General features: G+C 37.7%; 1 protein-coding gene and 1 long non-coding RNA gene across 7 annotated transcripts in view; one reads left to right on the forward strand and one right to left on the reverse strand.

Moving 5' to 3' along the window:
* Positions 1–5,290, reverse strand: part of LOC135250418 (zinc finger E-box-binding homeobox 2-like) — a 75,724-nt gene extending 70,434 nt beyond the window's left edge. For 3 of the 6 annotated variants that reach the window (XM_064326668.1, XM_064326667.1, XM_064326664.1), the window contains exons 1-3: positions 5,102–5,288; positions 4,431–4,475; positions 2,868–3,011 (exon numbers count right to left, since the gene is read on the reverse strand). In XM_064326668.1, the coding sequence (XP_064182738.1) occupies positions 2,868–3,011; positions 4,431–4,437 (151 nt within the window). In that variant the 5' untranslated portion in view covers positions 4,438–4,475; positions 5,102–5,288. Of the gene's footprint in view, positions 1–2,867; positions 3,012–4,430; positions 4,476–5,101 lie in introns of all 6 variants that reach the window. The other 3 variants (XM_064326665.1, XM_064326670.1, XM_064326666.1) reach the window with 3 other exon arrangements.
* Positions 5,291–5,604: 314 nt separating this feature from the next.
* LOC135250419 (uncharacterized) lies at positions 5,605–7,992 on the forward strand. Its single transcript, XR_010328927.1, has 2 exons — positions 5,605–5,743; positions 6,292–7,992. It is a non-coding gene; the product is annotated as an uncharacterized LOC135250419 (long non-coding RNA).
* The last annotated feature ends 4,928 nt before the right edge of the window (positions 7,993–12,920 follow it).

The following is a 12,920-nucleotide window of genomic DNA, read 5'->3' on the forward strand; positions in this document are numbered from 1 at the left end:
ATAGATATACTCGGTCGGTCTAAGCATAGCTCATTTGAAATCAAACAGATTGCCCAAGATTGCGGTTTCTAAAGGATGCAATGTGGCCATTTACAAGCTGCGTTCCCCGCTATCACGTACTGTTTAACGAACAGGCACGTCACGTTCACAAATCACATTTTAATGCACCCTGTTGCATCACTCCATACACTTCAAAATTGCATTACTCTCATACCCCCCACCCCCTCATTCAATTAAACGTTACTTTGTGCCACAATATTAAGTAAGGTTCCTTGAACTTATATTACCAGCAACACTAATGTAAAACGAAATGCAATGGCAGAACCACAAGCACTAAACATTTTAAAACAGCAATACATTTTTTTCCTGTGACAGTACACCTTTCACACAAATATTGCACCCCATCGTAAACGTGACAGTGAATTTAATACAAACCATTTTCACTAGGGAAACAAATATTTGTTTAAATCGGTTTTCAAGAGAAATTCCTCTCTAGGTTATCAATATGTTGTTAATATTATTGTTTGGCATTGCAAAGCATTATCTTCACTTCGTTTCCCGACCACTTTCCAGATTCCCGCGTATTTCGAATCCAACTGTTTTTCCCTAGGAGTGGAAGTCATTTCTATATTACTTCAACAATAATCGTACGTAGTTGTCGGTAAGGACACTAGCAAGCTCGCCGCTGACTGTCTCCGAGAGCTCGTGGGAGACCAGAAATCCACCCAGGTCAGATAGCCTATATCTAAGCCATTCTCGAAGGAAATGTCAATGGAACAGATAAACATTAAGAGAAAGTATATAAAAAGGATTCCATATTTACAAAACACAGCAAACACAGCTAAGTGTCTAAAATAAACCTCCAGACTGATTGAACTAGCTTCAGTAAATAAAGTGAAATTATTCACTATTTCGTTTTACTATGCATGTTTACAAAAGTCTGTAAACAGTGCATGATTAAAATGAGTTCGTTTATGGATCTCTGTGTGTGTACGTGTGTTTCCGTGTTTTACAGTAGCCTACAATACAGCAAGTTTTATCCTGACAACTCTTTAACAGGTTAGTGGGACGTGAACAAGCTCACTTGTAAGCGATAAACCATTTGGTCACACACTCTTAAAATATTTTGATTTCAAATGACCAAGTGTTGCCTCTCAGAAAAGTAGCATATACCACCAAATAACTACATTTTTGCAATGTAACGTTATAGCATCGCCTCTCAACGGTTTTCTCAGGATAGATTAGGGCTATTTCACTCGCAACTTTTGGTATTTGTGGACATCAAGCTACTTGTAAGGAAAAAAGAGACCGACCCTCAACAATACTGTCCTCAATTTTCTCTAAAAGATGCACACGCATTAACAATGTAATCTTGAAAGAAAAAAAGGGGGGACCATTTTGGACACTAGTAGACCCCGTTCTGTGAGTTTGATGTTCTCACAATGAAAACGAAGAAAACTAATTTAAGATAATTACTAAGAATTAAGTCGCTGTGACTAACAACAGTTTACAGAAACAGCTTTGGTTTGATGTGACCTCGCACATTTTACGAATGTAGCCTCAAATAGCGGGGGTTTGACTGTGCATGCCATAGCTTGTAAGGGTGACAATCAACCATAGCTTTCCTTTCCAAAAAGCCATTAGCACTATCTCATAACTCCAGCTCATAATTCAGCAGTATGATTCGGCAAACTAAACAGGGTAATGCTAGTGACCCCCCCCCCCGCAACCGAGACACACACACGCACACACGCACACACAAACACACCAACACACACGCACGCGCACCGCGCACACACTGACCACGCGCCTCGTCAATAAGCAAGTAAAGACTATAAACATCACTTTTAATTTCTGTAAGCCGATTGAAACCCGGCGAATTTAAAACAAAAGTGTTTAAAGTGCTTCCGCCTGTTTCAGTCGAGGCGCTCTGAAACTTAAATAACGTTATCTCGTTATCTATTATAAACTAGCCTACTTGTATGCGTGGGTAAAACATTGTTTTCTGTGGGACGACTAACGTTTACGCAACTAACTGGCAAGTCCCGTACCAGGCTGGATTTATCGAAAAGTGTCTTTCCTCTTAATGTGCGCTGAAGTCAGCATACAGGCTATAAATTGCGTTGTCACAAGCAATCAAAGTTGATGAATGATCATTTCCGAGTAGCCGAAAGCTAAGTACTGTTTATAAAACTGGTTAAACTAACTTGGTTCATTAAGATAGCAACTGAGCTACTTTAGACAATTGTCACACTTATGTAAATTACTATAGCTAGCCTATACCACGTGAATTCACTTAGACTAGCAAAGAAGCAGGCGAACTTGACGTTGTCATTCAGTGTTATCCAGCTAGCTACCAATTTGTAAACATTATGCCAATGAGAAACCACATGTATTTCAGTTTACAAGCAAAGCAAAGCGAAAATCGCTCGGAGTCGAATAACGGTTTTTACCTGATGGGGAATAAAACCCTGGACAGAACCGTTACACAAGTCCTGAACTTTAAACAGCAGCGTCCCTACCTTTCAAACCTTTACCAGCCATCCGTACACTACTTAAAGTTTTGAAAGTTCCATGAACTTAAGCTTTAGAAGGGATACAATGAAAAAAGGGGCGCTTTTAAAACGTACAGTCCGGTTTAGTACAAGCTGGAGCACTTCCACGCAATTAGCAGGCACGCAAAACTGTGTCTGCCGTCAACTGCCATTGAAACGCTGCCTGCTAGCAAGCTAACTCTGCTTAGCAAAAGAACAACAGGCGATCCCTACCAAAGACAGTGTCCTGCGACTTGGTGACAAGAAAAAAAAATGACATTCAAATATTTACAATACGTTTCATCCCAAATTATTTCATAGTTCTTTTCTTACCGTTTTTTCTTCTGGGATTGGCTTGTTTTCGCCTCTTACACCTGGGGCCATCCGCCATGATCTCCGGCTTCATTGATAAGCGTGGATCAGACGGTAGAGCGCATGGACTCGACTCCCTGAATCGGCAGCACGCAGGTTCAATATCTAACAAGAAAACACAGCGACAATATGGGACATGCCATTTAAATACGGGGCGCGAAGATGAACATTGCGTTGCTGTTGGTAATTTAAACAACACTAGCTCCTATCAATTAAATCCGAGAAGGTTTAAACTGGAGTTTCAATGTTCAGTTGTATTTCTGTTTTGGCTTAATCTTCTGATGAAACTGTGATCGGAAGAAGCGAGAGAGGAAAGGGGCAGAGGTGGGAGGAGGGCAGAGGGGAAGACGGAGAATTAATGTTAGCTAGCCCATACAAGAATCACAATTCGTAGTACCTATGGGCGATTAGCCTACAATGTGACATTCGAAATGCAGACGCCAGAATTGACTGTTTTATTTATGTTTCCTTAATATGAATGTGACCGACTGTTTCATGGAAATGCAGTGTAGCCTACTACTGTGACTGGATTTTTATGTTAATCAAAATAATAGGATGAGGCTAACGTTTTGCTAGCCTACGTGTTCATTATAAAAGTAACTTATTTTGTTTGTTTGTTTTATGCAATGCGGTTAGTGCGTGTGCCAAATGTGACTTTTTGCAGTGCGTGCGACGAGAGTCTATCTTGCTTCAATAGCTTATGGAGTATCGGTTCAATACTCAGGCATTTCAGTTCCGTTGTGTTCCAAAGTATAAAAACTTACTGCAAATCAGACTACTGCTTTCAATCAGATTAAGGATTTTGGGATTTAAGCAAATGTCAGAAGTTCCAGGTTGATAGTAGATGTTTTGGCAACTTTTGCCTCATGAACGTTTAAGCTAGATGGTAGGCTACTAAGAACTATGGGGAAAAAAGAAGATTTAAACAGTGATGCACTGCAATGTAACCCTCTCTAAGCCCCTCTTTCTGTTGTCCGAAACCACTGCCAATCAACTTCAAAAAATATGTTTAAACAGCAGTGGTAGCCTACGTTGTGAAATGTATTATTATGAGCCGATTATTATTATTATTATTATTATTATTATTATTATTATTATTATGACAAGGCTATTATTACTATTGGCTATGACACAATTTGTCAATGACACGATAAAATTCTTATGGAGCCTTAACGAACATAATTATTAAATGTAATAATTGTGCAAATAACCAATAGCTAACTGCATGCAAAATAATTCACGATTATGCAGAAACCTTGAGCTGCCTAAAATGTAAATAAAGCAAAAAAAAAAAAAACTTTTCTCGTTGTGCCACATTGTCACACTTCTTTTCGTCGTGCAAATCATGCAAATTAATAGATCGAATGAAACAAAAAAAAATGATATGATGTTATTACATTTAAGACGAGCAAATGCGCTTGATTTGCGTTTTATTATGACAAAACAATAGGAATCTTACCACGAGAAAAAAAATAACAACAAACACACAAAAGCTCACAAACACAAATAACTTTGTTCACTTACAAATCATGGAATCACGGTCATCAATGGACAACAGTTCTAAGGAATCTGGGAATATTAAATAAATACCAAAACCTCAGTAATAGTTGCAACTCTCTACCTAAGCTAGCCTACAAAGACACAATATGTAGCACAACTAATTAGGGAGCTAGCAAGTGTTTACACAACACCGATATGCAGTAAAGCGAATCGTAACCTGTATGGTGTTTAACCTATTAAGGAAACTCTATTACCAAGTTTAAAAATAGCTAACTCGTAAATATACTGAATGAACAAACTGAGAACATTAAAGCACACTATGTAGATATTACTGGGCTAAATTGCACGTTTATAAGGAAGACAAGCGCCCGCCTCTCTCTTCACTGCCAAGCAAATCCAAGGAAATAGCAAAAGAATCGAAGCCTATTGCCAGAATAAGCTAACGTTATATCAATATCTACTTTGCTCGCCTGCAAGTTTACGCCACAACTTTCGTTTGTACAGAAAAGTGCACCTGTTTTACCTGCACAGGTAGACAAACTTTAACGGAAAACGCTACATTCAAAATTAAACCAAAAACGTTGGCTGACAATCTCTGATAATATTTGTTGGAAAGCGAGCTAGCTTTTTTTTAGACTGGTTAGCTACCTTTCATGAAAAGGCTACTTAAACAGAACAGTAAATTCAGTGCCTACCTTATTATTTACGTTTGTCTTTTCAAAGAGTTCAGTTGAGGTAAAAAAAATAAAATAAAAAAAGAAACCGTCTGAAGCAATAGTAATGTGGAAAAACGAGGATCCTTGCGAAATTATAATAAGCCTGGGAAATAGTTGGAGGAAGGACCGTTATTCCTGCTGGGCAGGTTAGGACTGATCTCTTTCAGCCACTCCAGGAAACAAACCTGGGGACGGACTGACGTGTTCCGCCTCTTCTAATGACATTTTTTCTTTTTCTTTTCTGTAATGCAGAGCAGAGACCCTGAAACACGCGCCACCTATCTTCACTGGTCGGGATAATTGCGGAACGCCAAACGTGAGCATCTTCGGGAAAACGTGTTTATTTTTTTATTTTTTATGATCTGAGAGAAAGGAGCAGAGCCGGACCACCTTGCCGTCCACGCAAGAATAATATTTGAAGAAAGTTGGAACACACTCCCCCTCCGTCTCCAACCCCCAACCTCTACAACCATTGAGACAAGAAAGCATCTAACGGAAATCATGCTGGAGCAACTAGCTGACCCTCACCGACCAAGGATCAACAAACAGCACCGGAATATCTGGTTACTTGCAAGATCGAGCATCTGGGATTCCGGCTGTCCAGCTCTTTTCCGAAAATGCGTGTGTACATTTACTCTTTTCGAAATATACACGACGTAGTCTAAATTATTCATGAAAGCAATAAATTAAACACAAATTTACTTTCATTTATCACTATTAAGTAGACTCAGCGAACACTTAAAGTAGGCTACAGGAGTGAGTAGCTTAGCATATGCAGATTTTTCCGATTTTTTCACAATTTGCCCAGGTAATTACAGAAAACTGGAAATGATAGTCGTGTTTTTTTTAAATCAACAATGATATAATCAATATCCATTAATAAGGCAATGCAATGTGATAAAACATCAAATGTAAGTCAGGGAAACTTTACAGGAAAATATTTGTTTTTATGTGTGATTTCAATTGCCTGCAAAATAATGGCATGGTCTAGAGACAGTGTACAAACGTTTCATTCACTTTAAGTGATTTCTCTTTTTTTGCACTGAATAGGCAAAATCTATTTCAGTTTATGTATAGCCTACCTATGTACATTGATGGCAAGGGAGGCGCCACCTATGAAAGACAGTGATTGGTTGTGTATATTTTTTTCCTCCCCTGTCTTTACGCAGTTATCTACTGTATGGATAATTAAATCATCAATCAGAAAGGGTCGGACCTATTGATGCTTTTGTTCAAAGCCAATCAGATCCCAGGGAGCAAGACATAGCAGAAGATGGAGATGTGAAACATCTGGAATTCAGAAATTTTCCAAAGACTGTAGATCATTAACCAATTCTGAGGCCGAATCCGCTGGGAGAAGTTTAGTGTCTGACGTCTGATGTCATTCGTGTCTTAGTTTATTCGCTAATGAATCGCTAATGAATACGTATTATTATTATTATTATTATTATTATTATTATTATTATTATTATTATTATTATTAATGTTGTTGTTTTGTTATTATTATTATTAGTAGTAGTATTAGTATCTATAATAATGATAATTATGGTGGCAGTTGGGTTTTTTATTTAATTTTTACTGTTTTTTGAGGATATACACGTTTATATGTTTATTATGAATTTAAAAGGAATAGTAAAATTATCATCCCATGTTATATAAAAGAGGCTGGATTAATTTATATTTTAATTACACCTTTTTTTATTAAAAGTAGCGAATTTGTTCGTTTGTTATTCATTGATTTTTGGTTTGTCTGTTTAGTCATAATTTGCAGGTATGTACCAGAAGAAATGCCAAACGCTTCCTTTCAGCGCATTCAGGGGTAAGTAAAAACCTTGATACCGTCTTTAAAAATAGACATTGCCTTTTAGCATGCATTTTAATCCAGAGTAAGCTATTTCCGCACAGTCTACTCTGGAGCGTTACGCGACCGTCCGATTTACTGGATGAGTTTGTGGAAGTAGTCTACAGTACGTCTTTTATGTCGCCGATTCCTTTTTCTCTGCAGAATTTATAAATAATTTGGAAAGATCAACGCGTGCGTTCCATACCGCAGACAGGTTGCAGATGGACTGATTAAATCCATGTGTGCATCAAATGTGGTTAAACTAAAAACAACATCAGCGACACGGACACCCTGACATTAGCACACTTCGCAGTGCTATCACTCAGTTAGCAGCTTGTTAATTAACCCCTTCCACAAATAACTTCGTTCTCTTTTCGTTTGGATATCATGTATGGCGTAAAACAGAATTGCCACATACGATGAACCTAACGGGACCCAGTAGTCACACTGTTCTTAATGAATTTGTCAATGCGGAATGAACGTATCCCCCTTTCTCTGTTTCCAATAGCTGAATCGATTGCCTTAAACGTCGTGTGTATACCGGTATTGTGAAGAATGTTAGAAAGTGTTACATTGTAAATACCAGACTTTGGTTGAAGAAGTGAGATTATTATTTTACTGTGTCCGCAGTGTAGTCAATTCATGAGTGTTTTACAATACATTAAAATAATAAAACAATGTATTTTAAGTCAAGTAGATACGTGTATTTGCTTACCATCTGCAGTACAAATACAAATACTTTGATGTTCAATTAAAGCCTTCAATTAGAGCTGGCATTTAAGAAATTTAGACCATATACGGTTATGTTTTAATTGTTTACAAAGGTGATACAAAAATAAAATAGCTTTTTGAATATACAGTGTAACAAACTGCTTTTATATTAGTCATATTTTTCACAGATTTCTTTGCATAGGTGTAGGCCTATGTGATGTTCAAAATGTAACTAGTCTGTAGTTGTCTTGATGTGGAAAAGTTTGCATGTACATGATATTGTGGTTAATACTATAAATAAACATGCTGGATGTGAGTTTGATGAAGTGTCGCATTCTTGACTAAACCTGACACAGTACATTGTTACAATACACCTGTTATTTAAGTTATGAATCACTTAATCTCTCAAACAGAAACATCAGTGATGCATTCTGAATGCTTTCTGCAGTCACAAAAATATAAAATACCAACCTAAAAGAAAACGACAAATACAAGTGAGGTTAGTTTATTGAAAGTATATATTCTGGATTATGTAATCAGTAGTTTGATCCCATGGGATCCTGAAACTGAGACATGTATATGAGCTAAGAACATTTCATCCACGTAAATTTGAGTATGTATTTTTAAAGCTATGTCTCTGCTGGGGTGGTTCAAAACACTGCATCCTCTTTAAGATGACGTGATGTGCACTGCAAGAATTCTGGAATTGATCTGAGAAAAAAACAATTACATTTTCAAGTGACGATTGGAGACCGTGAGCTCAACTTCTCGGACAATCACACTTAGGCTCGGCCCATTCATGCTTCATGTTTGCCTTTTTATAACATGCTTGTTCTTGATGAAATGGATGACATGAAGTATTCTTGTTTGCTATATCAGATAATTGCAAATGGTTATCAGTTACTTGATTAAACAGATAATTAGCAGGTACATTCTGTAGCTGGTGTGGTTCAGCATTGTATTTTGCAAACTGGAGATGCAAAGGAGGTGGCATGTGTCTCCTTGTATATCACATTTCAACAAAAAAGCAAACCAGGAGACTTTTTTTTTTTTGGCCAGCACGGATATTTCTTCTGTTGCGTAGTGTTTGAACGGAAATGCTTATCCTGTCCCCCCGCTCGGATTCTTGAGAGAGTGGGTGGGTTGTGTGCGAGAGTGAGAGGGGTCCCCGGAAATCTTACATCTGTGCAAAAAATCAGTGGGAGAATGCACAGGTGGTGGGGGAAAGCAGGACTCCGAAATCCCCAAGCTAAACAGAAGTGGACACAGTCGCATCCTGTCCCAGTGAACCGTCTTTAAAAAAAGCACACCGCCACTTTGTCTCACCAGAGTCAAACAAATGAGAGCAAATGCCGCACGAAACAAACAAAACAAGGGTGAGACCGGGCATTTTCAGGGGGAAGCTGTTTTTGTGGGGTGCGTACTGCCTGTTCTGTAATTTAGAATTCATCATTCACGTAAGAATAGTTCTATGAAAAAAGTGGTTTGCTTAGCAGATGCTCTTAGCCAAAGCAGCTTGCAGTCTGACACATTATCCACTTGTTCAGCTGGAAATTCACTGAAGCAGCTCAGGTTAAGTACCTTGCCTGGGGGTCTAACAGCAGTGCCTCTGCGCAGGATTCAACCCCGTATCCCCCTGGTGACAAGCCCAGTTTGTGAACCACTATTCAGTGATGCCACCTAATAACCCTTGCCTTCATTTACATTGTTATTACCATCCTGCCAGATAAGATTCTAAATAAACCCAAGCCCCAGATGTTTAAAGAGCTACTCTGAGTACCTCATTTACAAATTTTCTCATACCTCATAACTTGTAACCTTTCACTTTATTTGAAGACCAAATGTTTATTTCTGGGTCAAATTAACATTTATGTGTGATACAAATGAGCATGAATGAAATGTAATGTTTAGACATCTTTATCATTATTAACAGCAGTATCAGTGTTAGATGCAATTATGAAATGATCAAAATTCAGGAAGAAGACATGAATTTAGTCGAGTGATGCAATGCAAATCACTCCACTAAATTCAATATAAGAAGCGCTCTTTTATTAAAAATTGAGAGTTAGCAAATACTCCAAATCACTTGCTGCTCCTCAAATGATTAAATCATTACGGATGGCTATCATACGATAATAAGTAAGAAAGAAGTCTGTTCCCAGAGCACTAGATCTGTTTGTTTTATACATATGAAGCCAACATTGAGCATTACAGACTGGGTTTACTTATTTCTGATATTTAATTGCAGCAGAAGCAGCATTGTGTCACTTTTCAGTATCGTACTACAAAGCAAGGGTCACATTGATTGGCAGCTGAAGAACGCAGTCAGCAAAGAGCATGTGTGATCTTAGGGACTCTCAAATGCGGTTAAAGATGAATTTGTTTTACGTTTACTGCAGGCCTCGCGGGCAGAGCGCACTCCGTTTTCTGGAGCGTTCCGTAACATGAAAACGCTTCTGATGCCTTGTCCGCGTGTACACAGGGAAGAAAGCATGGAGAAATTTCTGCAAGGCAGATTGCTCAGAAGCAAATGCTCACATCAAGCAGGTATTGATTCTCTCACATCACTCTTGTTAGGTTCAAAAGCGGGACTCCACAAAAGGCAGGGCCGTGGCATTAACAGTGCTCATGTTCCTACAGTGCACAGTGATTGATCATTTTCTGTGGAACGGGGTCAGTTCCCTAGTGGTCAGAAACTAGCAGATTAGGAGAGGCTAGGCGGGACAGTATTTCACATGTTTTCATGTTTCAGCTTTGTGAATGAATCTAGGAAGAAGGGCAATGGAACACACATTCAATTAATGTCTGACAGCTATAAAACTTTCTCTCTCAACTCAACAGCACAGACTAAAAAGGTAAGATCTAGATAGGGGGGAAACTTCATTTAAAGAAGATGACTTATTGCACCACTGAATTAATAATTAACTGTCTGCTATGATGAATAATTAATCAAACATCTGAATAATTGTTGTATCTCTAAACTCTACATATATTTACATATCTGCCTTTTAATGTCCTCCATTATATGTGAAGCTGCATTCTCTGAGGACAAAATATATGATTTATAAAAAAGAACTTAACTCCTTAAATTAAGCGTACATCAAGCACATTTCACTCAGTAGAGTGTATAGAGCATGATCAACCGAAAATCTCAATTAACACCGTATGATGAACCCCAGAAAAGAACACTGCAGTTGCATTTCAGGCTAATCTTATCTTTATAGCTTTTAGGCACCAGTATATGAAGAACTAATGAGGTATTATAAAGAGACACACAAACATAAACACTGTGCTAATCACCTGTTTTAATAGGTATGACATTCTAAATTATGCAGATTATCAAAGCCTATTGGGCAGTGAGTAAAGACAGAGGAAAGAGGGAGAGAGAAAGATATGAGGGGAGCAATCAGTGAAAGCATAACAGAGGCTGAGTTTAGACACCTCATTTAAAGTGGCATCACTAAAATAATAATATATGCTGAAATAATAAATAGTTGCTGTTGCTGTCTTTGGTGTCACTCATTGTCTCAGAGCCTGTGGTAGGCAGAAATATATTGTGCTGCCACAGCTTCCTTCCTATCCTAGGATAATTTGAAGTTTCTCGTCATCAGGAAGGTTTAGGGAAACCAGGAAGAAAATTTTTAGTTTTTCATATTTTGTGGAGTTTATATGAAAGTGTTTCTCTGTCTCTCAACCTATGAAAGATATTAGTGTGCACATCCAGATAAAGAAGGTAAACTTCCAAAAGGAAAAAAAAATATGCACACTGAAATTAAAAGCTCCCAAAAATGAATAAATTCAAAAAATTATTGGGAGCTTTTAATTTCTGCTTGCAGATATTTTCTCCGTCGCAACTTCTATCACTGTGAGCACGGCCATTTTGGAAGCAAAGTCTGCCTGTGCCAGCCGGTCTCTATTTCCAAACTGTGCTCAGCAAGTGTGTACATTGTCAGTATTTGATTAAGATTTATAAAATAAGATTTGTATTTTTGACCGTGGTCAGGTGACCTGCCAAACCAGATAGCCAGTAAGTTTACTTTGTCTTTGTGTTTGAGTGTTCCAATAGTTGGTGTAATTTTCTTTATGTTGTGGTATCATTTGTTTTACTCTAATTTCCTGTGTTTTAATGATGCTGTCCAAAGGCTGATTTGTGATAGTAGGTGTTAGTGCAGTAAGCCTCAAGACCAACTGACTGAGTGGACTTTTGTAATGGGTAAGAGTTGGAATCATTGTGCTTTAGATGTTGCCAAAAATGAATTGCTCTTTTTTAATGTTGATTAGTGTGGATATTGGCTTAATCCAGCCCAATTCAGTTGGGTGTTTTTTTCCATTTTGTTTTGTAAGCATATTCCATACTTCACTGACATAAAGTGTAGTAAGTTGAGTGATTTATTCTAATATCTTTAGTTAACTTTGAATTGGAATGTCAAAGTGTATTCCCTTTTAAAGGCATAAAAAGCCCTTCTGGCTTTCTGTTTCAGTTCATTCACAGCCAAGATGAAGAAGTAGTGCAATAAAAAATAGAATTTGTTCAGTTGTGTTTGATCTTAAATTAAATCAGTATTTGTTGCCCTGAAATCTGGAAATGTGTTATTCTAGTCTTATTTGTAGTTACTACCAGGGCCCGTGTGTGATAGTACTTCTCAAGCAGATCCAGGTTCTGCTCTAGCCCTTGTTCTGTAGAACCAGGTCATCTGCATAGAGCAGGAATTACATTTTTTATCATATAGAGTGAGACCAGGGGCTGCAGTCTGTTTTAATACTGTGGCCAAATCTTTGATGTAAATGTTAAACAGGGTTGGACTTAAGTTGCATCCATGTCTCACTCCTCACCCCTGAGTGAAGAATACTGTTCTTTTGCTGCCAGTTTAACTCCACTTTTATTTTCTGTATACATTGATTTCATTATATCATAGATTTCACCCCCTACACAAATTACAAGAATTTTGTAAAATAATCATTTGTGCCAAACATAATCAAGTGCTTTCTTCACCATCTAAAAAGCAAGCAAATATTTTAATTTAATTTTAATGTACACAATTAATGTATCAATTAAAGTGTGTAGAGTATAAATATGATTTGTAGTGTGATGTTTAGGTAAAAAGCCAAGGCATTGACATTGTATTAATCAAGGACGTCTAAGATTATTTTATTAATAATGCTAGAGCACCTCCCCCAGATTTCTGTTCACACTAATACCCTGGTAATTGTTGAGGTCTCCACTCTTAAAGATGGGGTTGGGGT

Source organism: Anguilla rostrata, chromosome 3, assembly GCF_018555375.3.
Source record: "Anguilla rostrata isolate EN2019 chromosome 3, ASM1855537v3, whole genome shotgun sequence".
Lineage (NCBI taxonomy): Eukaryota > Metazoa > Chordata > Actinopteri > Anguilliformes > Anguillidae > Anguilla > Anguilla rostrata.